At 44.5% G+C, this 27,771-nt stretch overlaps 1 protein-coding gene and 1 pseudogene across 1 annotated transcript; both read right to left on the bottom strand.

Annotated features, from left to right (window-relative positions):
* Nucleotides 1–67: 67 nt before the first annotated feature.
* On the bottom strand, nt 68–27,771 carry Plek2 (pleckstrin 2). Its single transcript, XM_027929512.3, has 9 exons — nt 27,376–27,771; nt 12,393–12,557; nt 9,290–9,471; nt 7,766–7,857; nt 7,277–7,464; nt 7,008–7,109; nt 4,893–4,976; nt 2,048–2,126; nt 68–1,304 (listed from the first exon to the last, which is right to left on the bottom strand). Exons 1-9 carry the CDS (start codon nt 27,730–27,732, stop codon nt 1,177–1,179), a joined length of 1,377 nt encoding a protein of 458 aa, XP_027785313.2. The 5' UTR covers nt 27,733–27,771; the 3' UTR covers nt 68–1,176.
* Nucleotides 15,327–19,932, bottom strand: LOC114088062 (sorcin pseudogene; annotated as a pseudogene).

Below are 27,771 nucleotides of genomic sequence, written 5' to 3'. Positions count from 1 at the left end.
AGGTAAAACAGCTTGGACTCCCCAATCCTGGTCAGTTATTATGGGACAAAATTAATAGAGGAGACGGTTCAGTCTTAAGAGGACAAGTTTTTATTTAAGCACTATGGAAGTAGCCACTCCCCTTAAATATAGGTTACATATTTTATTTATTCATTGAAGTCCAAGCACTTGTACTTGGCAAGAACACTGGCAATGGCTTATGCCAGATCACTGTATAAACTTGAAAATAATAAAAATGTTGTTTAAAAATACTATGATACAGACTTTTCACTATTTTAGGTTAATCTCCCAACTGGGGGTGTTCGTTGGTACCTATTTGTCTCAGTGTTCATTCTAAAACCAAAGTTTCTCCAGGAATGGAGATGCAGGCCTATAACCCCAAGGAAGCTGAGACAGAAGGATCACCAGTTCCAGGCCAGCCCCAGAAACTCAGTAAGACCCTGTCTCAAGAAATAAGGACTGGAGGTTTAGCTCAGTGGTAAAGCACCCCTGGATTCAATTTGCAGTTCAAAAAGTAATGTACCTCAGAGGTAGAATGCTCCTGGGCAAAAAAAAAAAAAGTCTTAGTGACAGATCACTTGAAATGTTTCCATACTCAACTTATGAAACCTTTGAAAACTATAAAACTTTGTTTAGAAGTTAAAAGCAGAAACAAATGTTGATTTGCATTTGAAAAAAAAAAGATATTGACATTTCAGAGAAAGCTACTTCGAGAGTAGAATTTTATTTATTACAGAATGGCCAGAGTTTCAAAAAGGATGCATGATGCACTGGGTTTGACCCCAGCACCACATTTAAAAAAAACTAAATATACAGAGAGTTCCAAAAAGGGATCCAAGGACATAGCTGTCTATCCTGATGGGCAGAAGTCAAGATACTGATGCCTAATGGCTGTCCTAGAATAGCTTTCCAGGTTGGTAATGGGAAAATAGAGAAGGAAACAGCACCACCACTGGCACCTGAGGAATTCACTCCAGCAGTCTCACTCCAAAGCAGTGCAAAATGTATAATGTTAAACTTTTTTTTTTTTTTTTTTTGATGCTGGAAATCAAACCCAGATCCACTGAGCTCCATCCCCAGCCCAACATGATAGTCTTTACACACTCCATTCTCAGGAAATCCTGTCTATCATCTGGTAGGAGGAAGGAATCCTGGTCCTGCTCCCCAAGAGTCTTGTCATGTCAGCTTTTTGATAGCTTCAATCCACTCTGCTCGTTCAGCCTTGCTGCTGGCCTGGATATAATAATGTATGTCATCCTTAGTGATCACTTTGAAGAGATTTCCTTGGACATTCCCTTTAACCCCTAGGTAGGAAAAATAAATCAGTGATTAAATATCCATGTCTACTTTCAGCTTGAACCAGATGAAAGTCATCTGAGAAAGGAACAAATAGGAATATTTCTTATGTACATGGTTAGAAAATCCCATGAGGTGCATGTTTTTGCCTTCTCCTTCCTTCTCCCTCCTCATCACCTTAAGGCCTGCTATTGGTTAGTCTGGACATTTCCTGGAAATCCTCTCTCTGGCCCCTTATGCTAGCCACAGACCTACAGTGTCATTCAAAGAATCATCCAAGAATCCAGTATGTGAAAGTTAAGAGCAGGCACAGAATACGGTGTCTGACTTGAAATTGTATGACTTTGAACCTCAATTTCCACATCCACAAAATGGGACTATCTTCCTACCATAGCTGTCTGTTGTAGAATTAATGTGATAACAGATACAAAAGTGCGCTACTAAATGAAGCACCGTGGGAGCCGAGCTATGATTCATAGGTAGGAGTTTATGGGCAATCACAGAATGTGAGGAAAGAGAATATTTAAAATGAGAAATATTGAGTTGTATCCTTAAAACTCTTAAGAACATGCCATATGGACTTTTCCTCTGTTTCTGAAATTGACTTCAAAACTCACACCATTCATTGTCTCATTGATTAAAGCCCTACTCAGCACCCAGAGCTCAGTCTTCCATGGCAGGAGAGGGGGATTACTGAAATGCAGAGGAAGGCCCCTGAGATCTTCAGGCCAGGACTGAAGCTGCACCTTACCAGTGGGAACGCCATTGTCCTCCAGAGCAGACACCAGTGAACCACGAAGAGAAAACCCACCCACTGGCCTGTTCTCTTCCTGCAGAGAAAAAGAGATCTAATTAGGAATTTTGCGAACGCACAAAAAGGAAGAATTGCACTCTCCCCTATAATCATCCTCAGGACAGTTAAAGAAGGATTCCAAGTTATGTGTAGGGTGGGGGGTGTAGATCAGTGGTTGAACATTTGCCTGCTGGGTTCAATTCCCAGCACCGAGGGAGTCGATAAATTGTAATAGATGAGGCTAAATTTGAGGCATCATGTGTCCAAGTTACTACCAGTAAGGAAGTTTGGGCCTCTTCCTTTCATACCCAGTAGCAGGAGTGCCACCAACATTTCTGTCACCAGGTCTAGCAGAGTTAAATATCAATCTGTTTCATTCTTGGAGATATCTCAAACTGAGCCTCTGATCCAGTACTACCAGGAGAAACATGCACCAGTTCGTTAACCTTCTTGTGTGTCTTGCCAAGCAATCAGAAAAAGACATAGTCATACTTCTGAACACTGATATTCCTGCATAGGAGACACGGTTATACAAGTCTCTGGTACATGGTGGATATGAAACTGAATGAAGCAAAAGTGGCTTGTCGTATCTCTGAATGGTTCAGACAATTACACATCAGGAGCCTCAGCCCCCTGGGTCCTTTCAATTAATCAATAATGAATTTCACAATAAGTGGTGTAGGCAGCAAGAAATAGGGCAAAAATGAAATGGTTAAGTAACAATGCCAGAGATGATGATACTGATCATGCTAAGGAAGGGACAGTCCAGAGGAAGAGGAGATCCACACCTAGAGGGACGGAGCAAGGGCAGCCTCTGGGGGAAGACCTGAATCAACCTTGAGAAGTGAGCCCTGGGTGTGGCAATGGGCAGAGAGCCCGTGCAGGAGGAAGGGTGAAGGCAAAGCCAGGGAGAAATTAAATTGTCTTTAAGGAATGCTGACTGGGCTTCTGTAAATTCATCAAGGGACAGTAGTTGTCCCTTGGACTGAGTTAAGGCAAAACTGAAGTTTTATTTTATTCTTTTTGTTGATTGTTCCCCCGCCCCCAGCTTTGTAAAAAATTGATGAGCTAGGGGTGTCGCTCAGTGGTAGAGCACTTGCCTCACATGCTTGAGGCCCTGGGTTCCCTCCCCAGCAGTGAAAAAAAAAAAAAAAAAAAAAGGACTTGAGGTAGCCACAGAGAAGTTTGACCTTTATCCTATAAGTAGGCTTGAGATCAATGTGTGGGGTTTTGTTGTTGGTTTTTGTTGTTGTTGTTGTTTGAAGAAGGTGTTGGTGTTATTTTGTGTTTTGGATACTGGGGATTGAATCCAGGGGCACTTTACCACTGAGCCACATCCACAGCCCTTTTGATTTTTTATTTTGAGACAGACTCTCACTAAGTTGCTTAGGGCCTCGCTAAGTTGCTGAGGCTGTCTTCAAACTTGAAATTCGCCTGCCTCAGCTTCCTGAGTCACCGGGATTACAGGTGAGTACACCACACCCAGCTTCAACTGTGCATCTGGAAGGCTCATTGGTTGACCCCTCAGGCAGCCCTCCTGCCATGTCCCTCCTTGGTCCTTGACCCCCCTTATGGCCTGACAGAGCACCATAGGCTCTTACCAGCTCTGTGTTTAGGGTAGGGGTTCCTGACTGAAACTCTTTACTTTTTGTGTTTTGTTTTGGGGGCACTAAAGATTGAGCTCAAAGCTTCATGCTAGGAAAGCACTCTACCACTGAGCTACGTCCTAGCACTTTTTTTATTTTGAGACAGGGTCTCACTAAGTTGTGTTGCCCTGGCTGGCCTAGAACTTGTGATCCTCCTGCCTCAACCGGAGAGTATCCGGGATTACAGGTATGAGCCACTACAACCCAACCACTCTTCATTATCTCAAAAAAAATGAAAATCATACATGTACCAAGATAAGGCTGAGCGGCCTGCCTTGACTATAAGACCATTCATTTTTTTTTTAGATCAATTCAGCATGAGGCTCTACTTATTTTCTGAAATTCAGAGCAAGCAATTCTTGGATCTATGAAAAAAAAAAGAAAACAAGTAAATTATGGCTTACATATAATAAAAAGAAATGGAGTAGCTTGGCATAGTGGCGCCCCCTGTAATCCCAGCAACCTGGGAGGCTGAGGCAGGAGAAATGCAAGTTCAAGACCAGCCTCAGCAATTTAGCAAGACCTGTCTCAAAATAAAAAGAACTGGAGAAAAGAATGTAGCCCCATGGTAAAGCACCCTTGAGTTCAATCCCCAGTACAAGAAAGAAAAAAAGAAAGAAAACCAGGAAAGAACAGGAAGAAAGAAAATAAAAGAAATGGTGGCCCATGCCTGCAATCCCAGGGACTCTGGAGGCTCAGGCTGGAAGATCACAAGCTTGATGCCAGCCTCAGCAACTTAGCAAGGCCCTGTCTCAAAATGAAAAATAAAAAGCTGGGGATGTAGCTCAGTGACACAATGCCCCTGGGTTCAGTCCCAGGTACCACACAAAAAAGAAAAAAAAAAAAAAGAAAATAACGAAAGAAATGTTTCAAAGCATAGGGGAGAACAAGGAGTTGAAGTGGCAGAATCCATGGGCTCTTCAGATGGCAAAGGGGGAAGAGGCTGGGAAGCAGGCTTTAGGGAAAGTAAAAGATGTTTTTCTTCTCAAAATAATGAAGCTTTTCCATAGTAAGAGGTGGGCACAGAAGAATCCACTCGCTATGCAGGCGACCGCACAGGGAGAGGAAGGAGCAGCTGGCCCTGCAGGGTGAGGGGAGGAATCAGGCCGCTGCTCTGCTGGGAGGTGTCTGGAGGCAGCAGGGCTCCCGGCACTCACTTTGGCTGGGTCGTAGTAATGCAGGAAAGCAGGGTCCCTCCTCAGAACAAAGCGTCGCACCTTCCAGTTTTTCCTCTTGTGACCCTGCAGCAAAGAAACGGATCCACGGTCCTTGGTGACAGCTCTCCATCTTCTTCCACTTCCCTGCACCAAACCCCAACAAGCCAGCCTACCCCAATAAAAACCACATTAAAAACAAAAGAGTCTGGCTGGGCACAGTGGCACTGCCTGTATTCCCAGCAACTCAAGAGACTGGGTCAGGAGGATGGCAAGTTCAAGGCCAGCCTCAGCAATTTATCGAGGCCCTGCCTCAAAATAAAAAATAAAAAATGTGGGGCTGGGGTTGTGGCTCAGTGGTAGAGCGCTGCCTAGCACACGTGAGGCCCTGCGTTCAATCCTCAGAACCACATAAAAATAAACAAATAAAATAAAGGTATTGTGTCCACTTACAACTAAATTTTTTTTAAAATCTTTAAATAAATAAATAAATAAAATGTAGCTCAATGATAAAGCACTCATGGGTTTAATCCCCAGTCAAAAATAAAAATAAAAAATAAAAAAATAAGTAAATAATAACAGTCCACAGGACACCTGAAGATTGCAATGATATGTCACAGACTTCACATGACATGACCCCCGTTCAGTGAGCCTCCTGTAAAAACACCCTCATATTTAGTTGACAGAGCCAAGGACAGTTGGCATCAAAAGGAAGGGGATTGCATTATCCTGACATTACTTGGTGCAAAAGAGAGGGACAGAGGCAGCAGGTGTCAACCTGAACCCAAGGCCACCAACTCCCACCAGCTTTTTAATGGTCAACTTAGTTCAAAAACAAACTACAGCTGCATGTATATTTGTGCATTTTTTACACATGCATACATCTACAGCAAAACCACCATTACATTCTGCATCAGAAAAAGAAGCAATCCATTATAGAACGCGATAAAAACTAAATGTGTAAAAGGTTAATCTGCATGTGTGTGTGGAGAAAGACTCTCTTTGGCCTGAGACCCTAGATCATAAACCTTCTTTAGCCTCTGGCCTGAAAGACACTCATGAGTCTCTCCTGTACCCTCTTCATGCTCCTCCAGGGGCCTCAGTACTGCCCTCAGTAAGGACTCCTGTCAGGCTCAGCAGAAGCAGGGGCCTGGGGTCAACACACAGTTGTGTGGCTGGTAAAGAACCTAAACGCAGACGGGGATCCTGTTGTGCAAGAAGCAGGTCACAAATTTTTGAAATGAAACAATCATGCAGAAGCTGTTTGGGGTTTTTTTGTTTGTTTTTGGTACCAGAGATTAAACACAGGGGTGTTTAATTACTAAATCATATCCCCAGCCTTTTTTCTTTTCATTAATTTGTTCTGATTAGTAATAAATGACAGTAGAATGCATTTTGACACATCATACATAAATGGAGTATAACTTCTCATTCTTCTGACTGTACATGATGTAGAATCACACTAGTCATGTAATCATTTATGTACATAGGGTAATAATGTCTGATTCATTCTACTATCCTTTCTAACCCCCATACCTGCTCCCCTCCCTTCACTCCCCTCTGCCTCTATTTTTCCCTAGCCACCTCTCTTATTGTAAATTAGCATCCACATATCAGAGAAAATATTTAACCTTTGATTTTGGGGGACTGGCTTATTTCACTTAGCAAGATATTCTCCAGCTCCATCCATTCACCAGCAAATGCCATAATTTCACTCTTCTTTAAGGCTGAGTAATATTCCACTGTGTATATATACCACATTTTGAGGCAGAGCCTTGCTAAGTTGCTTCGGGCCTTGCTAAATTGCTTAGGCTGGCTTTGAATTTGTGATCCTCCTGCCTCAGCCTCCCGAGTTGTTCAGATTGCAGGTGTGCACCACCACACCCAGCCCAGAAGTTGCTTTTTAGTGCTGTGATGATTCCATGTGTTTATGCTTTTCCGGAATACTCCCCACAACTGGTACACATGTGATTGGGTGTGTGATGATCTGACTGGCTTCTGCAACTGCTCTGCAGACCCTGCTGGTAATGGGGGTGTTCTAGCATTCTCAGCGCCCCCCAGGGGCTCCTTCCTGCCTCTCCTCAGCGTCCCCCTCCTCCCTGTCAAAGGCAGCCATACCTGCTTGGACAGAAAGCCTTGCTTGACCACCAAGCCGCTTAACTCCACTGTGCTCAGACTGATTTCTTCCTTGGGGCTTGGCTTCTTCCTGTAGCTCTCAGCCTAGTGGGAAGGAGGGAGCAAGGACTGTGCTACAGAAATAGCCCCAGGCCCAGGCTTGGGGCTGCAGGGGAAAGACAAAGCTGTCCCCAACCCTCGGCCTCTCCCTGTGCCCATTCTTTCTGCCTCTTCCCTCTCCCCTGGTGGCAAGAGGGGACCCACTAACTTACAAAAGTGTACAGGGCTGTGGAGTCGTCCAGGAACTGCTCAGACAGGTCACCAGAGCGAATGGCTCCCATGCTCCGGACACCCACAGGCCTGAGGAAGTTCTCCTCCATGAGCACAGAGGCCAGCGTCACCGCCTCCAGACGGCTGGCCGCGAAGCTGCTGGAGATGAGCCAGTCCACCAGAGAGGAGCCTGCATCAGGGCAAGGGCAGCACCCATCAGACCACGGGCGCCCACCCACCCTCCTTAGGGTGCTTATCTGTGACCTTCCCCCTCCTCCTAGGCAGACTCGGGCTCTAGCCAAGAGCAGACTGAAGGCTGCACCGGCCACACACAGCTGCGGCCACACTCATGTGGCCATCTCAGGCCAGACCACTGCTCAGCAAATAGCTCTGGTTTCAATATGGGCTAGTCAAGCGCTCCACTGAGCCCCGGGTCCCAAGGGTCCCAAGTGTCCACCACCTCGCCCGGCCCCTGGGATGGGCAGGCTCACCCAGGAAGGTCTTTTTGTAGGTGCTTCCCTGCTCCATGTTGGGGCTTGGCCGGATCCCGCTGCTGCTATCATGCATCTTGTCCACGATGCGGCTGGTATGGAAGGAAGGCAAAGGAGAAGGATCCTCGTCACAGAGAGCTTCAAGGGAGGGCCCAAGAGCCACTGCCAGGGAATAAGGCATGTGGCAAGGGGTGTGATACACACCAGAGGGGAGGGGGCCTTCCATGACGCATCAGAATCTGATAGGATTCTCAGACATTTCTCTTCTCGGGCATCTAATCATCACCCTTGTAGTGAGGCGAAAGAGCTGTGGATTTACTTAAAAGCAACAATAGTTCTGAGGGTATAGCTCAGTGGGAGAGAACTTGCCTAGCATGCACAAAACCCTAGGTTCAATCCCCAGGACAGCAAGACACAAAACATGAGTGTGCAGGAGCCGCCACGGTTCTCTATGATCTGCTGCATTCAGCTCAAATCCTCCAGCTACTTCTCAATGCTGAGCCTCTCTGAATCCAGCCACAACCCACCCACCCAGTCCTCCCCACATGTGCCACGGCTTACCAGCCCCTCGACACACAGAAAGCGCACAGGCCAGGTTTCAGTTCCTGGCATGGAGTTAAAAGCCCAGAATGGACGCACAATGTCTGTGTGTGTGTGTGTGTGTGTGTGTGTGTGTGTGTGTGTGTGATGGAACCCAGGCCTCACACATCCTAGGCAAGTGCTCTACCCTTGAGTCACTGGGGTGCATTCCCAGCCCACATCCCTCATCTGTGATGGGTGTGAGGGTTTGGCTGCCTGGGAGTGTTTGCAACATTCGTCCCTACTTTATCACCTCCACCTCTGATCAGCTTTCCTTCTGCTCTATGGGACGATCACTCCCTCCAACAGAAGATCTTTCCTCATTTTATGTGTATACACTGGGGTTGGAAGGCCGCAGAGATGAGATCCTGTTTACTCCTACCTGCCTCTGCTAAGCATCCAACACAGTACATGGCATGCAGTAGGCACTCAATAACTATTTATTTTCTTTCTGATTTTAAACATTGGTACATGATAATTGCGCATATTTGTGAGGTACTCAGTAACAGTTTGTTGAATGAATGAACGAGGAACCCCCACCCAGCAAGACTGCAGCTGCTACCAGAAAACATCATCTGTGCCACCAGGCTACAAAAAGACCAGTGACCTGGTTGGTGGAGAGCCCTAAGAAACTGACACAGCCCTGAGCACCTGTCTAAAATGGAGTTGGGGGGGTCTCTACCTCCTTCACAAGGTGGACAAAAGTGGCAAAGTCCTAAGAGGTTACATAGGAGTGGGGCTAGTGGTTCAGTTCCTTCCCAGGTCAGTATGACCCAAACAGGGACAGCTGACAGCCCTGAAGCACAAGGTGGTCCCAGCCAGGCCTGTGTAGCACCACAGAGCCCCCCTCCCCAAAGACCTCTCCCCTCCCCACTGGGCGCACACGCACAGGAGAGGCTGCAGAGAGGCCAGAGGCTGAAGGGGTGGGGCAGGCAGGGCACTCACTGCAGACTGATGTGAGGGGGCAGCTTGAAGGAGTTTTTTAATATGTGGAGCTGCTGGACCTTCCCGGGCTGCCCTGCATGGATGGCTCCTGTTATCTCGAAGGCCCATGCGTCCCTCTCCTCTCGAGAACAGGCCTCCAGGAAGTACTCTGTGGAAGTTCTGGTCTTCAGCTTAATGAGGAGCTGTGGGAAGAAAGAGTCAGACCGGCACTCAAAGGCACAACAGGCCAGAGCACGCGGTCAGCAGAAACGACAGGGCCAAGGTGGGGTAGTCCAGTGACCGCCTGTGCCCTGGCCCCTTGTCTATACCCCAGTGGTCTGTGAAACTTCGCTCAGACACTTCCAGCAGTGGGGAGCTCAAGGCCTCCAAAGGCAGCCTTTCCCCTTGGGGCAGATTAGTCAGCACAAGGACTGCTTCCAGGACACTGTCCTGATTCTGCCTCTGGGGTCACGCAGTCTCTCCTCCCACGACAGCTTTGCACTGAAATGGGAAGCATTCAGCCTCGGCAGCCAGGCTGAATGGGACCAAGACCCACCTCTGCCCCTTAGCTAGAGATGCTCACTGAGTCTGAGTTTCTTACTAATGGTCACCTTGAATAAAACTGTTAGTGACACCACCTTTGACCCTCTTTTCCCTCCAGTTTAAACATTCCCAGGTCTTTCACACATTCCACTGACATCAGGAGAAAGAGATAAGGCAGGCAGGACTGGGAGATGGGCCCCCGGGCAACTTCCTGGGCAGTAAAGCACAATCAGCACCTGCAGATATTTGCTAAGAAACTTACAAAAAGGTTATTTTAAAATCAGGATCTACGTGACTGGGATCCATGCCTCTCCAAAGAGGGGAAATGCCTGGTGGATATTTTGATGGGCCTAAAGGCTGCACGAGTACCTCATGGACAATAAACACCACACCCAGGATTGGGCAGGGGCTGACTTCCTTAAACTTATATAAACTATATAAACTCCTAGACAAGAGTCACTCTTTGGTATCCCTCTCTTGAGACCCCTCTCTCTTTGAGAGCTCTGCTTTCTTCCTCTTACTCTAATAAGTAATTATTATTACTTATTATTATCTGTTATTTTATTATTAATAATAACTATTAATAATAGTATCAATTATTATTATTATTACTTATTATTTTACTCTCACCCTTGTATCCAAGGTTCTCATTCTTCACATTCATGAAACAAGAACCCAACTCCATGCTCTGTGTTATGATATGATATAGTTTACACTCCTTCTCAACCAGTTTACTATATTTGCAGTGCTGGGGATCGAACCTGGGCCTTGGGCGTACTAGGCAACCATTCTACCACTGAGCCACATCCCCAACCCTCAACCAGTTCACTCTTGCTAAGTGTTCTGCACATACTGAGCACCCTCACAGATGGCCCACGGAATGGAATGCCCTGCTCCAGGATCTGAGGGGTGCAAAACATCAGAGGCTACTGCCTGGGAGCACAGGAGTGTGGGCAGCTCCGGGCACTGTAGAGTCTTTCATTTTTCCATCTTTCATTCATTTATTTTTTTGGTCCTGGGGACTGAACTCAGGGGCTTACCACTGAGCCACGTTTCCAGCCCTTTTTATTTTCTATTCTGAGACAGGGTCTCGCTGAGTTGCTGAGGCTAGCCTTGAACATGAGCTCCACCTGCCTCAGCTTCCCAAGTCACTGAGATCACGGGTGTGTGCCACTGCACCTGGCACTTTTTAATTTAAATGGGCATTTAAGGAGTTTCTTTGACAAGTTGAGGGATCTTTGTCATCCAAGTAGGCCAGGTCTACCACTTCTGAAACATCCTACTTCATTCTGATTCTGCTTCCCAAATGTCAACTCCCAACTTATTTTGCTTGCAAACTTAATATTCTTCACCTAAACCTAATAGTGAAAATGGTGAATAAGGCATGGCTGGCTCACGGCCCCAAGGAACCCCATGAAGATATTCCTCCAAGTTAACATTCACTCATCAGTATCATGGAAAAAGAGAGTGAAATCAGATCCAGAACCTGTACAGTCAGTCTGCAATTAACCATTTTAATGAAAAGAATTTCAGGAGAGACGAGAAATTAAAAAAAAAAAAAATCTAGGTGCACCCTTTTTTACAGCTTCCGTAATTTTATATATACTTTATGATTTGTTCTTAGTGGATCTGTTGGCTACTCTCAGTGTCTTTTAGTCCAAGTACTCATGAACTAAGCAAATCACAAATCCGCTTGAGAATTTTATGTAGAATTAACATGAAGCTCATAACTCCAGCAAATTTAGCCTGTTTCTCTTTTTTTGAAATTTAAACCATAGTTTTGAACATGAGCTCCACCTGCCTCGGCTTCCCAAGTCACTGAGATTACAGGTGTGTGCCACTGCTCTCCATCCCATCTACCAATACCTCTGCTCTCCACTGTTTCCTAAAGATTATTAAGAGATATCAGGTCAACAAGTTAGCTGGGAGTGGTGGCTCACGTCTGTAATGCCAGCTACTTGGGAGACTGAGGCAGGAAGACTGCAAGTTCAAGGCCAGCCTGGGCAACTTAGTGAGACCCTGTCTCAAAAATAAAAAGTGCTAGGGGTATATTTCAGTGGTAAAGCACCCCTGGGTTTAATTCCCATACCACAGATACACAAAAAAAGAGGTGGTAGGTCAACAAATTAACCTATGAGTTCAGGGGTTTCATTCATTGCAATATTTTTTTTTTTGTACTAGGATTGAACTCCAGGGGTGCTTAATCACTGAGCCACATCCCCAGTCCTGGCTTTGAACTCATGATCTCCTGTCTCAGTCTCCCAAGTCACTGGGATCACAGGTGTGTGCCACCATGCCTTTCTCCATAAAGCATCTAAACCATGTCTTCATATCCCCATATCTTCATAGGAGATATTTGGGTGTAATTATCTCATCCCATCTTACAGACAACAATGATGACTGAGAGAGGTTTAACTACTGGTCTGAGGTCAGGTACCTGGGAGATGGTTGAGCCATGACTTGAACCCAAGTCTTTCAATTATAACTCCGAGCTGTTCCCATTACCCACACCACCTTCCCAAAGAGCCAGAGGTGAGGAGTGTCTGGGGTGGGGAGCTGGACAGCAGGAACCTTCACATACCGGACGGTTTTCATAATCCAGGCAGGGGCAGGTGATGGTGCAGCCATCCAGGAGGATCCGGCCCTTGGGAGGGGCCACTCTCCGACCCCCCTCAAGCTTGTAGTACAGCAGTGTGTTCTGCCGAAGGATGAACCATCGCACCTTCCAGTTGTGGACAATGTGGCCCTGTGAACAGACAGGAAAGCCCGAGGTGAGGGAGAGAGGGGAGGACACCATGTTCATGGAGAGTGCTAACCAGATGTGCTATGGAAACAGAGTCACAGCAGTATTTTGGATCTTTTTCAGTCATTTCTTTGGGATATCTGGCAAATACCTTTGGCACTGACCTTCTGGTTGCCATTTGGCCTTTTTCTGGTTATAAATTTGTGTGTGTTATGTAGTGTTGAGAGTGGATCCAGACCTTGCACATGCAGGCAAGTGCTCTACCACAGAGCTATACCCACCATCTGTTCCTGGTCATGAACCTTTAGATAAACTGCAAATTATTAGGAAGAAAAAAAAGTCACACGCCTATCATTCTGCTACTAAGAGACAGCCACTGTTAACATTTGACACTTCCTTTCAGTCTTTTTCCCTTTTAGTTTTCACTTTTAAAAAAATAGACCATATTTATCAGTGGTAGAGCACTTGCCTAGAATATGCAAGGCCCTGGGTTCAATCCCCAGTTCTGAAAAGAAAAAAATAAATATCATATTACAAGCCAGAAGTGGTGGTGCATGCCTATAATTCTAGTGACTTGGGTGGCTTAGACAGGAGAATTGCAATTTCAAGACCAGCCTTAGCAACTTAGTGAGGCCCTAAGTAACTTAGAGAGAGATCCTGTCTCAAAATAAAAAATTAGCTAAAAGGACTGGGTATGTGGCTCCGTGGTAAAGTGCCCCTGGATTCAATCCGCAGCATCACTCACACACACATAAAAAGACCATATTACATATGGCTTTATTTTCTCACTTTTGTCTTGTTTAGCCTTGCTGAGCATTTTCTCACACCATTATATTTCTTTTTTCATATATATATGAAACAGTATTTATTAGAGAATATTTGGGAAAGTAGTAGGAAGGAAGAAAAACAAATTCATGACCTGCCTTACAAGGTAGTGGCCAGATCAACATTTGAGACACTCATTCCAGTCCTTTTGCTGTATATTTTTAAAAGCACGAACACATGACATGTCAACATGGGTCACCAGCATTTTAAAAACACATCTTCTGACTTTAAAGTGGAAGCGTACACAGAAAATTTGGAAAACACTGAAAAGTGGAAAGGAAATTAAAGTCACCTACCATCTCATTAGTCAAAAGTAACCACAGCTAATATTTTCATACACTTTCTTAGTTGTTTTTATCCATTTTCTTTTTACACAGTTAAGTTTATAGTATACGAGATTCTTCAGTCTAATTAACAAAGGTTTGAAAGCATGATGACAAAGACAGACTTGGGAACAGTATTTGCCCCTCAAATTATCTATATGTTTTTTAAAGAGGCAGAAAATACACAGCCACATCAGTGTTTATAGCAGCACAATTCACAATAGCTAAACTGTGGAGCCAACCTGGATGCCCTTCAATAAATGAATGGATAAAAAAAAATGTGGCACGAATACACAACAGAATATTACTCAGTAATAAAAGAGAATAAAATCATGGCATTTGCAGGTAAATGGATGGAGTTAGAGAAGATAATGCTAAGTGAACTTAGCCAATCCCAAAAAACCAAATGCCGAATGTTTTCTTTGATATAAGGAGGCTGATTCATAGTGGGGTAGGGAGGGGGAGCATAGGAGGAATAGACAACTCTAGATAGGGCAGAGGGGTTGGAGGGGAAGAGAGGGGGGCATGGGGTTATAAATGATGGTGGAATGTGACGGACATTATTATCCAAAGTACAGGTATGAAGACATGAATTGGTGTGAATATACTTTGTATACAGCCAGAGATATGAAAAATTGTGCTGTATATGTGTAATAAGAATTGTAATGCACTCCGCTGTCATATATTAAAAAAGAAACTAAAAAAAAAAGAGGCAGAAAATAAACTAAAAAAAAAAAGAGGCAGAAAATAATCACTCAATGTTCCCTTTCCATTTATAAAGCAATCAAAATATGTATCAGTCAACCAATGGCTGAATAGCATACAGAATATGATTTCCATAATTGGGTGATAATATAGTGTTTTTGAGTTATGTAAACTATGTGATTGTGCATTCATGTGTAAACCTATGTGTATCTCTTCTGTCCAAAAGATTTTATCATTTCCTGATGTAAATATAATTTTTAATTTTATGTTTGCTTTAGATTTTATTTCAATCAAATAAGAGTTACATGTAAGGATGGCCTCACATGAAGCAGATTCACAACTTTGTCATTGACCTACTGTTTATTCTTTGGCTTAATAAAAAAAAAACATTAAACTGTCTTCTATATAAAAAATATATATGTATCAATCAAAAGCCTGAGCTAAATTTCTACTTCAGTGAACCCTGACATGGAATACCACGTTTGTTTATTTTGTGTATCCAAATGGGCATGCACCATTTCATAAGAATATTCCATACACAAAACTTTCAACCACATTCTCCTAGGAAAGATAACACCTGTAGCTTCATTAAAAGCTTTACATGTCTCACAATGTAAAGTCTATAATGTGACTTAAACATTTTGCACACTCAGATTTACATAAAAGAGCTTTAGCAGGAAAATAAAGCATGATTGATAATAGCTCAAGGAGTTCTAATTGGTATAACAGACTTGGCCTTATCAAGTTCCAAAGAATTCATTATCAAAACTACAAACAAACCTTCAGTTGTGTATACAGTTACAAACCTTTACAATAGCTGTCAGGGGAAGTAGCCATGTACGTTTACATGTTGCTGAAGGCAAAGAGTTAGCAAATGCAGACTCCAGAGAGAATGCATGCTCCGCCCTACAGCTTCCTCTTAGACAGTCAGGAAACACTAAATGAAATCATCCTAAAGGAAAATCACAACACCTTGCTGCCCAGCGTCCCCTCTTCAAAAGCTCTCTGTGAGAGCCCTCAGCTCAACACAGAAGGGCATGTAGTCGTCTAAGGTGATCTTTCCACTGGTGCTGTATTGTTTTGCAATTGAACTCAGTTTGGGGAGTCGCCTCAGCGCCTGTTGTCCTTAGTGCCTTCTGCAATTCTTGAGGATCCCCGGTTCTACTCCTACCACCATCAAAACTGATGAAGTGTTGTCTCCAGCCATTCAATGCAGCCCAGAGTTCTTTAAATTCATTGAAGCCCATCATGCCAAACCTGTCTATATCCACCATTGAAATTGCAAGCTGACAAGTCACCAGGTTAAAAGGTTTGTATCCTCCAGCAATGCACAACTATGGCAGACATCTCTGCAATTCAGCAGCATCTATTTGCTCATCCTGTCCTGCTATAGCAGCAAAGTAACCACACAGAGGATTCTGCGTTTGTCCTCCGGGAGCCCCTCCATACTTGCCAGTACTCACGGCTGGCACCAGGGTGCCCCCAGGTAGCCTTGGTGCAGATCGAGCTCTACCTCCCCACCCCAGGGCAACCCTTCTTCTCTTCCTCCTTCTCCTCCTTCCTCCTCCTCCTCTCTCCTCCTCCTCCTCCTCCTCCTCCTCTTCCTCCTCCTCCTTCTAGTAGTAGGAATTGAACCCAGGGAAACTTTACCACTGACTTACATCTCCAGTAGTAGGAATTGAACCCAGGGGAGCTTTACCACTGACTTACATCTCCAGTCCTTTTTAATTTTGTTTTTAATTTAGAGGTAGGATCTTGCCAAGTTGCCCAGGTTGGCCTTGAACTTGCTATCTTCCTGCTTGAGCCTCCAGATTAACTGAGATTACAGGCCTGTGCCACTGTGCCCTAAAATATTCTTTTTTTAAAATATTGCTTTTAGTTATACATGGACACATACCTTTATTTTGTTTATTTATTTCTTATCTGGTGCTGAGGATTGAACCCAGTGCCTCACATGTACAAGGCAAGTGCTCTGCCACTGAGCCACAACCCCAGCCCCCTAGAATATTCTTTATGACTACTCTTCATATGTATAATTTACTTGCCAATCTCCTATTATTTGTGACTGAATTTGTTTTGATTTTTTTTTTTTGCTGTTATAAACCATGCTACAATGAGTATTCTCACACATAAATTTTGATTATGTCTCTAATTTTCTTTCCTTAAAATATAATCCCTAGAAAGAATGTTACTAGTCAAAGGGTCTGGGCAATCTCTAAAGCTGAAGCACCAGTCACTCTACAGCGCTAAGGGACCTGCCAGGCTAGCCTAACCAGCTGCAGTGGGCATACAAGGCAGGTTGTTTGAGATGTTCTCAGATGGGTCAGCATAGTCAGGTGCAGGCAGAGAACTAGTTTCTAGAACATACCAATGGATAGAGGAATTCTGCTGAGGGACTGGAAAGTAGGGTTTGGTACACAGGAAAGCACCTTCTTGGCATATTTCTAAGCAGAACCCAATTTAGAACTATGTTCTAACCTAGAAAGATGAGCTTTATCTGGATCAAAGACCATGTCCCGAAATCACTCATGGCCTTGCCTAGCATTTATTAATATCAAAGACCCCTTCAGTTCTCATATCTGTGGTGCTATGATTCCATTCCATGCTCGGCACATAATGAGAACTATTAGGTTATCAAAAGTTGTAGAACCAGGCACGGTGGCACAGGCCTATAATCCCAGCTACTCAGGAGACTGAGGCAGGAGGATCACAAGTTTAAGGGCAGCCTGGGCAATTTAGTGAGATCCTGTCTCAAAAAAAGAGAAAGGGCTGGGGATGTAGTTCAATAGGAGAGCAGCCTGGGTTCAATCCCCAGAACCACCACCACAACAGAAAAGAGCAGGATCCCTTCCCTTTGTTCCTGACAAAAGGTACATGCAGTCCGAGGATTGACAGTTGTACCTGACATAGGAAGACACATTTAAAGGAACAAAAAAGATGTAAATCTGACTCCTCAGCTGTTAGGGCCCTCTGCTTCTCTCTACATGGTCCAGTCTCTGGTCCTCATTCCCTGGGAGCCCCCTGCTGTGGGGGTCTTGACACTCCTGGCACTAGCCAGGCTGGCCTGGGGCTTCTGGATGCTGAAGAATTCAAGGCAGAAAATGACTGGCACACCAGGTTGTAGCTGGGCTAGGGAGAAAAGCATGCAAGGTTAATGGATGGTACAGGTGCTGTCATCAGGTGAAGAGAGGGAAAATAATCTGAAACCTTAAAACATGGATCTTTTAGGCTGACTTGCGTGCCTCCAAATTCATACGCTGAAGTCCCAACCCCATACCTCAGAATGAGACTGTAAGGGGAGACAGCCTTTTAAAGAAGTGATTAAGTTAAAATGGGATCATTAGGTGGGCACTGATCCAATCTGACTGGTGTCCTTATACGAAGAGATTTGGACACACACAGAAACACCAGAGATCTACATTCCACAAGAAAGACCATGTGAAGACACAGCAAGAAGCAGCCACCCACAAGCCAAGCAGAAAATCCTCAGAAGGAATCAAACCAGCCAACACCTTGATCTTGAACTTTGAGGCTCTAGAACTTTGAGAAAAGAAAAAAAAGAAAAACCCTCTGATGTTTAAGTCAGTTTGTGATACTCGTTATGACAGCCCTACCAAACTTCCTAAAAGGGAAAAGAGGAAGGAGGCCGGTGATGGAAGAGGAGAAAAATGTAACCAACAGATGCTGAGCAGAAAAAAACAAATACAGAGATGTACTTTCCTGGACAAAATGTTAAACTTCCCAGAATCCCTTGCACTTGGAGAATAGGTAGGTGACCAGGCTTCTGTCAATCCAAGGCAGAGCCCAGATGTGTGCTTGACAGCAAACAAACATGGGGAAATGGGAACTTCTGGCAAGGGCAATAGTAGGACAGTTTCTTCTGACACCCAGATCCTAGAGTTATCAAAGACAAGTGTCCAAAACTTTCAGCAACAAATTTTCCAGTAGAAACATCTTCTAACAGAGATAACACTAACCCACGGCATTGGGTACTTTTGTCTGGCTGCAACATTCTTGGTTGTAAGGCATTCCAGCCTGATTCTCTGGCCTCACAAAAAATCCTGAGTTGCTGGGGGCAGTAGCACATATCTGTAATCCAGATACTTGGGAGGTTGAGGCAGAAGGATCTTAAGTTCAAGGGCAGCCTTGGAAACTTGGTAAGACCTGGTCACCTTCTTTCTTTTTTTTTTATTGATTTTATTATTTTTTTAAAATACACGACAACAGTGGAATGCATTACAATCCTTATTACACATATAGAGCACAATTTTTCGTATCTCTGTATATAAAGTATGTTCATGTCAACTTATGCCATTATACATGTACTTTTCTTTGCATTACAATTATTTTTTTATTTTATTTTTTTAAAGAGAGAGAGAGAATTTTTTAATTTTTTTTTTTTTTTTAGTTTTCGGTGGACACAACATCTTTATTTTATTTTTATGTGGTGCTAAGGATCGAACCCAGCACCTCACACATGCGAGACAAGCACTCTACCACTGAGCCATAACCCAGCCCCCTTACAATTCTTAATACACATATATACCACAATTTTTCATATCTCTGTTTGTATATAAGGTATGTTGACACCTAATTCAAGTCTTCATACATGTACTTTGTATAATGATGGAGACCTAGTCACTTTCCTATATTCAGATAATGAATGTGCTGAAAAAGAACTTAGGAAAACTATTCCATTACAATAACCTCAAATAAATAAAATACTAGAGCATTAATCTAACTATGAATATGAAGGTTCTCTAAAATGAAAACTATAAAATACTGAAGAAAAAAACTGAATAAGACATTAGAGGATGGAAAGGCATGTTCTTGGATAGGCAGAATTAATATTATCAAAATGGCTATACTACTAAAAGCAATATACACAGTGAATGCAGTTCCCATTAAAATCCCAATGACATTCCTCACAAAACTAGAAAAAGCAATTCTAAAATTCATTTGGAAAAATAAGAGACCCAGAATAGCCAAATAGTCAACTGACTGACAAGACTCCCCGTGATTCTCTCCTTCTCTTCACACATTTTAAAAGCGTCAGTCTGTGTGACTAGTAGAATATGGCATAGTGGTAAATCATTTCTGACAAGAGACGTTAAGGATGATGAAGATGTTGCTGCTGCTGCTGCTGATGTACTGGGGATTAAACTCAGGGGCGCTTTACCACTGAGCCATATCCCTGGCTCTTTTTACTTTTTGAGACAGGATCTGGATAAGTTGCTTAGAGCCTTGCTAAATTGCTGAGGCTCACCTCAAACTTGCAATCCTCCTGCTCAGACTCCCAAGTCACTGGTTAGCACAAATGCAGCCATCTTCCTTTCCCCAGCCCCCACTTTATGAATACTGTTCTTTCCCAAGAAACAGAAACTAGCCTGAGATAAAACCTACCAGCCCGGAGACGTGCTGGTCTCTCCCTGTTCTCTCACCAAGAGATGGGAGGAAACTTACTGCCCCCTGAGATGGGAACTTACTGATTTCCCTGTTTTCTCCTTGAGACGATAAAGGGACATGCTTGTTCTCCTATTCCCCCTCTGAGATAGGAAAACTGCCTGTCTCTGTTCCCAAGAAACAAATTTGCCTTCCACAAGATGAGGGGATGCTTAGTATGTCAGTCAAGACTACACCCGCCCCTAGTGCATGGCCAGGATTCTAGCCTATGAAAGATAACACTCAAGGGGAAGTTGCTGCTGTTCTCCCTCCTTGCTACTGCTGTCCCTCTCTTGTACAGAGCAGCCTCGTCAGGCTCCTGACAATAAATCCACTTCTTATCCCAGGTGTGTGTGCTGCACCACTTTTCTTTCAGCTGGGATTATAGGAATGCACCACCAATTACAACATTAGGTCATAAAAGATTCTGCAGCTTCTTATTGGTTCGTGCAAACTCTCTCTGTCTCTCTCCCTTTCTGATCATTTGCTCTGGGGAAAGTAGCTTCCACGTGGTGAGCAGCCCTATAGAGAGGTGAGGACCTTAGGCCCGGGAGTGAGCTTGGAAGTGAACCCTCCTGCTGACCAGGTCAGGTGACTGTCTCATCAAGGGCAACGCTTTGCAACCTCAGAAGAGACCTCGAGCCAAAATCTTACAGCTAGGTTTCCTGTGTACTGGACTCTCAGAAACTGTGAGACAATAATTGCTTGATGTTTTAAGATGTTAAGTTTGGGGCTAATTTATTACAAACAATAGGTAATTGATAGATACCTAACACCAAGGAGGAGTCCAGGTGGACGAGAAAGCACAGAAGAGGTAGAATGGGGTAAGGCATATTCCCTGCTGATACTGGAGCTGTCTTTTTAAACTTTTTAAAGATTATCCCCCGACATTTTTAAATTGGTGCATTAGAGTTGTATGCAATGATGGGATTTGCTGTTACATATTTGTACATGCACACAATGAAACCATATAATTCGACCAGTATCACTCCCCAGTACTTCCCCCTCCCTCCCTCCCACTCCCCAATCCCTTGCTTCTACTGATCTCCCCTTGATTTTCATGAGATTCCCCTCCCCCACCTTTATTTTCCTTTTTCCTCTCTAGCTTCTACATATGAAAGAAAACATACAACCCTTGACCTACTGAGTTTGACTTATTTCACTTAACATGATGGTCTCTAGTTCCACACATTTTCCTGCAAGTGACATAATTTCATTTTTCTTTATGGCTGAATAAAATTCCATTATATATATATATATATATATATATATATATATATATATATATATATATCACATTTTCTTTATCCATTCATCCACTGATGGACACCTAGGCTGCTTCTACAGTTTAGCTGTTGTAAATTGTGCTGTTATAAACATGAGTATGCATGTGACATTATATTATGTTGACTTTAATTCTTTAGGATAAATACCTAGGAATGATATAGCTGGGTTATATGGTCATTCCATGCCAAGTCTGTGTGTGTGTGTGTGTGTGTGTGTGTTGCCGGGGATTGAACCCAGGGCCTCCTGCATGGAAGGCAAGCACTCTACCCCCTGAGCTATGTCCCCAGACCCCATGCCTAGTCTTTTGAGGAACCTCCATACTGATCTTCGTAGTGGTTATACTAATTTACAATCCCAGCAACAGTGTTCCTTTTCCCCCACTTTCTCTCCAGCATTTATTATTATTTTTATTTTTGATGACTGCCATCTGGTGTGAGAGGAGATTTCAGTGTAGTTTTGATTTTCATTTTCCTAATTGCTAATGATATTAAACCTTTTTTCATATATGTGTTGACAATTTGTATTTCTTCTTTGGAGAAGTGTCTATTTAATTCTTTTGGGGGGCTGAGTCTTGAAGGCTGTGTGGAGTCAGGAAGGCTCGAAAGGCTTTGCATAACGCCACTGTCAGGGAGAGGGCGCAGCTCAGTGGTAGAGAAAGAACTTGTCTAGCGTGAGCAAGGCCCTGGATTCCATCCCCAGAACCACAAAACAAAACAATGCTAATGCTTTGGGGAAATTCCCCATAGGCTCACATATCTTGGGCTCCAAGGCCTGTGGGGAAGAAAGAGGGGAAGTGACAGGGATTAAGTCACCAAGGGCTTTAGGTTCCGTGTTGCAGTTTGATTTTAATATTGGGAGGGGAGTTCTTGAAGAATTCTAAGCAGAAGTTCAATAGGTTTAGATTCTTGTGTTAAAATTATCACTCTGGCTAGGCGAGTGGCACTTGCCTATAATTCCATCAACTCAGGAGCCTGACGCAGGAGATCACAAGTTCAAGGCCAGCCTCAGAAACTTAGCTAGACTGTCTCAGAATAAAAAATAAAAAGGGCTGGGAATGTTGCTCAGTGGTAAAGTGTCCCTGGGTTCGATTCCTAGTCCCTGCCTCCCTCTCTCACAAAAAAGAGAAAGAAAGAGATCACTGATTGTTTTTATTTTTTCTTTCTTTCTTTCTTCTTTTTTTTTTTTTTTGGTATCAGGGACTGAACCCAGGAGTGCTTAACCACTGAGCTACATCCCCAACTCATTTTGCTGTTGTTGTTGTTCTGAGAGAAGGTCTCTCTTTATATATATATATATATATATACCTGGGATTGAACTCGTGGGTGCTTAACCACTAAGCCACATTTCCAGCCCTTTTCTATATTAAATTAAATTAATTAATTAATCAATCTATTTTTTATTTTTGGTCCTGGGGGATTGAACTCAGGGGCACTCAACTACTGAGCTACAGACCCAGCCCTTTGTTGCATTTTATTTAGAGACAGAGCCTCACTGAGTTGCTTAGGCCCTCACTAAATTGCTGAGGCTGACTTTGAACTCACCATCCTCCTGCCTCAGCCTCCTGAGCAGCTGGGATTACAGGTGTGCAGCACTGCTCCTGCCCAGCATAGAAAGAGACCCCACCCTGCCTAGGAAGAGACCACTGAATGAAGCAAATGAGGCTGCAGTAGGGAGCTCAGCTGGAAGCTGCTGGAACATTACACAAAACTAGTAGGAAGGCACCAGTGTCCCTGATCTACAGTAAGTGACACAGTGAGCATGGTTGTAAGTAACTGGTCCAAAGTCACTGGACCAAGTGGGTCAGGGGCTAAAAACAGTGGTAAAGCTGAGAAAGAACCCAGGCCTCTCTCTACCAGCACATTTGTCCCCAGGCACAGAGAAGCCTCCCTCTTTATACACCTTGTCTGCAAGTAGCTGGCTGTGTCCAGAGGCCAGTTGGAGCACTGAGTGGCTAAGTTTCAGGTGCCCTTTTAGAAGAAAGAGGGGGCCATAAGATGGGATGGCACCTCAGGGCTGGGATTAGGTGACACAGAATGTCCCAGCTGAAGAGACAGTTAGGAAAGGCCTACTCTACCCCCAACTTTAAAGATGAGGAAACAGGGGCCCAAAACAGTCTACCCAAGGCCCTACAATCCTCTCTCCCCCGCCCAAAAGCAAAGATGGTACTTATTACGGGATAAATTGTATCTCTCAAAAACATACCTTGAGGTTCTAACCTCTGGTACCTGTGAATGTGATCTTATTCAGAAATTAAGTCTTTGTAGATGTAATTAAATTAAAATGAAGTCATACCAGATGAGGGTGGGTACTAACCCAGTGTGACTGGAGTCCTTATGTTATTGTCAAGGTCCAGGTCCTTGGTGACCCAAAGAAAGAATTGAGCAAGACATACACAAGTAACAGGCAAAGTATAGATGACGGTGGAAGTAGCACTCAGTAAGGTAGAGCAGAGCAGAGTAGGCCAAGCAAGAGAAGCTCAGGGCCCTGATGTCTGGAAATCAGTGTCTTACAATGCTGAGCTGTGCGGCATTCTCTTCCCCACACAGACCTGATTGAAGACCTTACCCCACTTTCCCCCTGTTGGTTATCTTATGATACCTGATTGGAATATTGTCTAATTTTCCACCTCTAGTTACTTTAGAAAACCTAATTCGCATACCATCTAATTTACCCCCATTGGTCATTTTATTTTTTATTATTTTTTCTTAGTTGGTCTTTTTTTTTTTTTAATTTGTTCTAATTAGTTATACATGACGGTAGAATGCCTTTTGACACATCATACATAAATGGAGTATAACGTCTCATTCTTCTGGTTGTACATGATGTAGAGTTACACCAGTCGGGTAATCATATATGCACATAGAGTCATAATGTCTGATTCATTCTACTATCCTTCCTATCCCATTGGTCATTTTAAAACACCAAACCTGTGCTGAGAATTGTCATGGTGATAAGTCCTCAGGGGAGGGAGCTGTCATGGTAATGGGATTTACCATAAACAGGGACATGACTCTTCCTGTCTAGTCCTCCATCGGCATCCTTTATACCCTGCCTCCACATCTTGGCATCCTGAATGCCTACCTGACACTTAGAGGAAGAGGAAAATTTGGACACCAACAGACATGCAGGGAGAAGATAGACATGTGATGACCCAGAGATTGCAGAGACACATCTATAAGGCAAGGAACACCAAGAATTGACAAAGATCCTACCCAATAGGTTTCAGAGGGAGCATGGCCCTGCCTACACCTTGATTTTGGACTTCCAGCCTCCAGAACTCCTTCTGGTCTTTCTATTTCTATGCATATCTTTTCTTTTCTCATATCTTGTGTCTTTTTAACTCCTTGGATTTTAACACAATAAACATTTTTAACATCCACATAACCATAATTTAACTAATCATTTATTTATTTAGGAGGACATATTTGTAGTTTCTAGGTTGTTTTCAAACATAGATCTAAGACTTTGTTCATAAAGCTTTTATAGTATTTCCTTGGGATGGAGTCCTATATATAAAATTCCCAGGTCAAAACATGTTAACATTGCAATGTGGTTCAGGATAATGAGCCCTGTGGCAATGCCTCAAAGTGCCCCTACCTCTGCGGGCCACCTACCTGTGGTCCCACCACCCAGGCTTCCTGCCTCCTTCCCCCCTCTCTCCTGATAGCCAAACCCTGTGAGCTCCCTGCATTTTGCCTGTAGCTTTGCTTCCTTCTTGTCTGGGCGGGATTACGAACCAAATCCATCATGCCCCTGCCTGTCTCCAGCATGGCCTTCCCGCTGCTGAAAGCTGATGACTATGCTGTACTCTGGCTTTTAGCTGGGCCCTGCCCCCACCTCTGGGCTGTAAACCCTGCTAAACCTTCAGACTCCTAGTGTCCTGCTCCTGTAACTTTCAGTGGACACAGGGGCTGCTGGTCCACTTGGCAGATAAAGGGACACAGAGCATGGTGATTGGGACTGATCAGCAGGTGGTGCCCATAGCAGGGGCATTGAGGCCACCTTCCTCAGGGAGCAGGAAGAGGCGTGGATTCCACTTGCCTTAGGATCAGACTTCAAATCCCACACTTTGGGTTTGGCTGAAATGAGGTATTTGGGTATTTCAACCAAGCCCTTTTCTTTTGGTAGGCTGGGGGGCCATATGGTTCTCACTTCTCTGCACCCTGGCTTTCCTAAGCAGGTCATCTGACTCAGTGTGGTAGCAGAGGTGGGAAATCATGTAGGTAACCCCTGGAATAGAGCCCCATCTGAGGGGGACGAACCTCAAGTAAACTCCAGCCCTCCATAGGCCCCTACCAGGGACTGGTGATCCACAGTTGGACCAAAACTCTCCACCCACCTCATCCCACCACCTCAAGCTACAGTGCAGTGGGAGACAGCAGAAGTCCCCCCACAGGTTGTGCAGCGACCTCCACAGACCCTAGGGGACCAGGCTGTCATCATAGTCACAGGGGCATGAAGTGGGCATGGAATTCTGGGACTGCTCATGTTCAGTCTGACCCTTGATCTGGCATCAGCCTCCTATCCTCCTTACAGCTTTGAGCAAATAACACACCTGCCTTCTAATATCAAATACCGTGCAATACAAGGTGGACACACTATAAATGGAATAAGAAAACAATTTGAGCCTTCAGGGCAGATAGAGCGGATCTGGCCACCAGGAAAGGCAGTAAGAGGGACAGTCCCTTCATCCCTCATCACCCTGTCCCAAAGCTGTAACTCAGGGGAAAGAGCAAAATGCTCAGTCCCAGATTCATTTATCTGCATGTTATATTATGATGTTAGCTAAAACAGTTACTGTTAACATCAGGGTTAATTTTTTTTTTTTTAATTTTGTGTTTGGTGCTGAGGATCGAATTTAGGGTCCTGCAAATGTCAGGCAAGCATTCTACCATTAAACTACAACTTCACTCCTAAAAATTCTTTAAAATATCAAAGGTGGTATTTGATATCCCCTCTTGTGGCTGCTCTTTCATTCATTTTCCACCTTGACTGCAAGCATTCTGCTTTTGTTTGCACTCTTGCTCACTGTGGGCCATATGGGGCGAGGTTGAGGAAGGACTGTTCTCATCCCAGCTATTACTAGCTCTGGGCAAACTCTTTCATTTTTCTGATCCTCATTTTCCTCATTTAAATAATATCCACCGCACATGCTGCTTGGTAGACAGGAGGGAGTCAACCAGAGGGATTTGATCCCGGCTCCAGCACTTACTACTTTCAGAGCAAGTTACTTAACCACTCTGAGCTTTGCTTCCTCCTTGGTGAAAATGGGCAATGTGTCTCTATTCACATTGTACGGACTATAGGGGAGGATTAAACAAGACAATACCCAGGACTGGCACAGTCAGTGCTAAAGAAATACAGCATTCCCCCTTCCTCCAAGATGTAATTATGGAGCACGCTCTTGTTGTTTTAATAAATTATATTTATCCTGGAGGTGGAGCTAGATGGTAGAGCATTTGTTTAGCATGTGCAAGACCTGGGTTCAATCATCAGTACCAAATAAATAAATAAAAATATATTTAAATATACTATTCATAACTTTTTTCTTTTTCAAATTGACTCATAATAGTGGTACACATGTATAGGTGTCCAATGTGACCTTTCAGTACATGTATGCAATGTATAATAATCAGGGTAATTGGCATATCCATTACCTCAAACATGGATCATTTCTTTGGGTTGGGAACACTTTGAAATCCTCCCATCTAACTATTTTGAATTGCTGTCAATCATAGTTATCCTATTGAGCTACAGAATATTAGAAGTTACTCTTTCTTTGCAACTGTACCCCTGTGCCGGTTAACTATCCTCTCTCTCTCCATCCCTTATTCATAATATTTTAATCTGTTTTGTTTTGTGTGTGGTGCTGGGGATGAGCGCCACAGCCTCGTGCTGGCTAAACTCCCGCTGTACCACTGTGCTACATTCCCAGGCCCAATAAATTTTAAGATTCCCACTTCAGACGCGTCGCCTGACCCCACACCGCACTATACAAGCGCGATCCTCGCCGTGCCTTTGCCGCGGCCCCTCTTTTCTTTGGAAAGCTTTACTCCGCCTTGGTGCCAGCGTCCAACCTCCGTGCACCCCTCTGTTCCCACCGGCAGGCAGCTCCGCGCAACAGGGCCCCAGTCACCCGATCCCACCATGGGGTTGGGGATGGGGACTCGGCGCGCGCCTGGCCCCGCTCAGGTGAGAAGCAGCGGGGCCCCGCCGTGGGCGCATCGACCCGCACTCACCCTCTTCACCAGGAAACCCTCCTTGAGCACGCCGTCCTCCATGTAGCCGCCCGCACGCCCGGGCCACCCCAGTGAGCTGTCCCGACGCTTCGCGCTTTTCCGCGCCCGCGCAGCCCGCGCCCACTGCGCCCAGGAAGCCGCTCCGACACCGGCGGGCGACGCCTCCCTGGCGCTTGTCCAGAGCCGGAGACCGCGGGGCCTCCCGGGCAGGAAGTCGGGCAGGGTTGGGATCTTTGCCACCACGTCCCACCTGAAGGTGCTCCAAGGCCGGTGATTAGACTTAGGTGCAGAGTCTGCCAACCCCGCCCCAGCTTTCTCCGACCTGGCAGGGCGCCCTTGGGGTGCCCTGCGCTTCATAACTCTGCCAGTCTCTGCCCAGTTTCCTCCGCCCCAGAT

This window comes from Marmota flaviventris, chromosome 2 (assembly GCF_047511675.1).
Source record: "Marmota flaviventris isolate mMarFla1 chromosome 2, mMarFla1.hap1, whole genome shotgun sequence".
NCBI lineage: Eukaryota > Metazoa > Chordata > Mammalia > Rodentia > Sciuridae > Marmota > Marmota flaviventris.
This window is presented reverse-complemented; position numbering and strand designations above follow the sequence as displayed.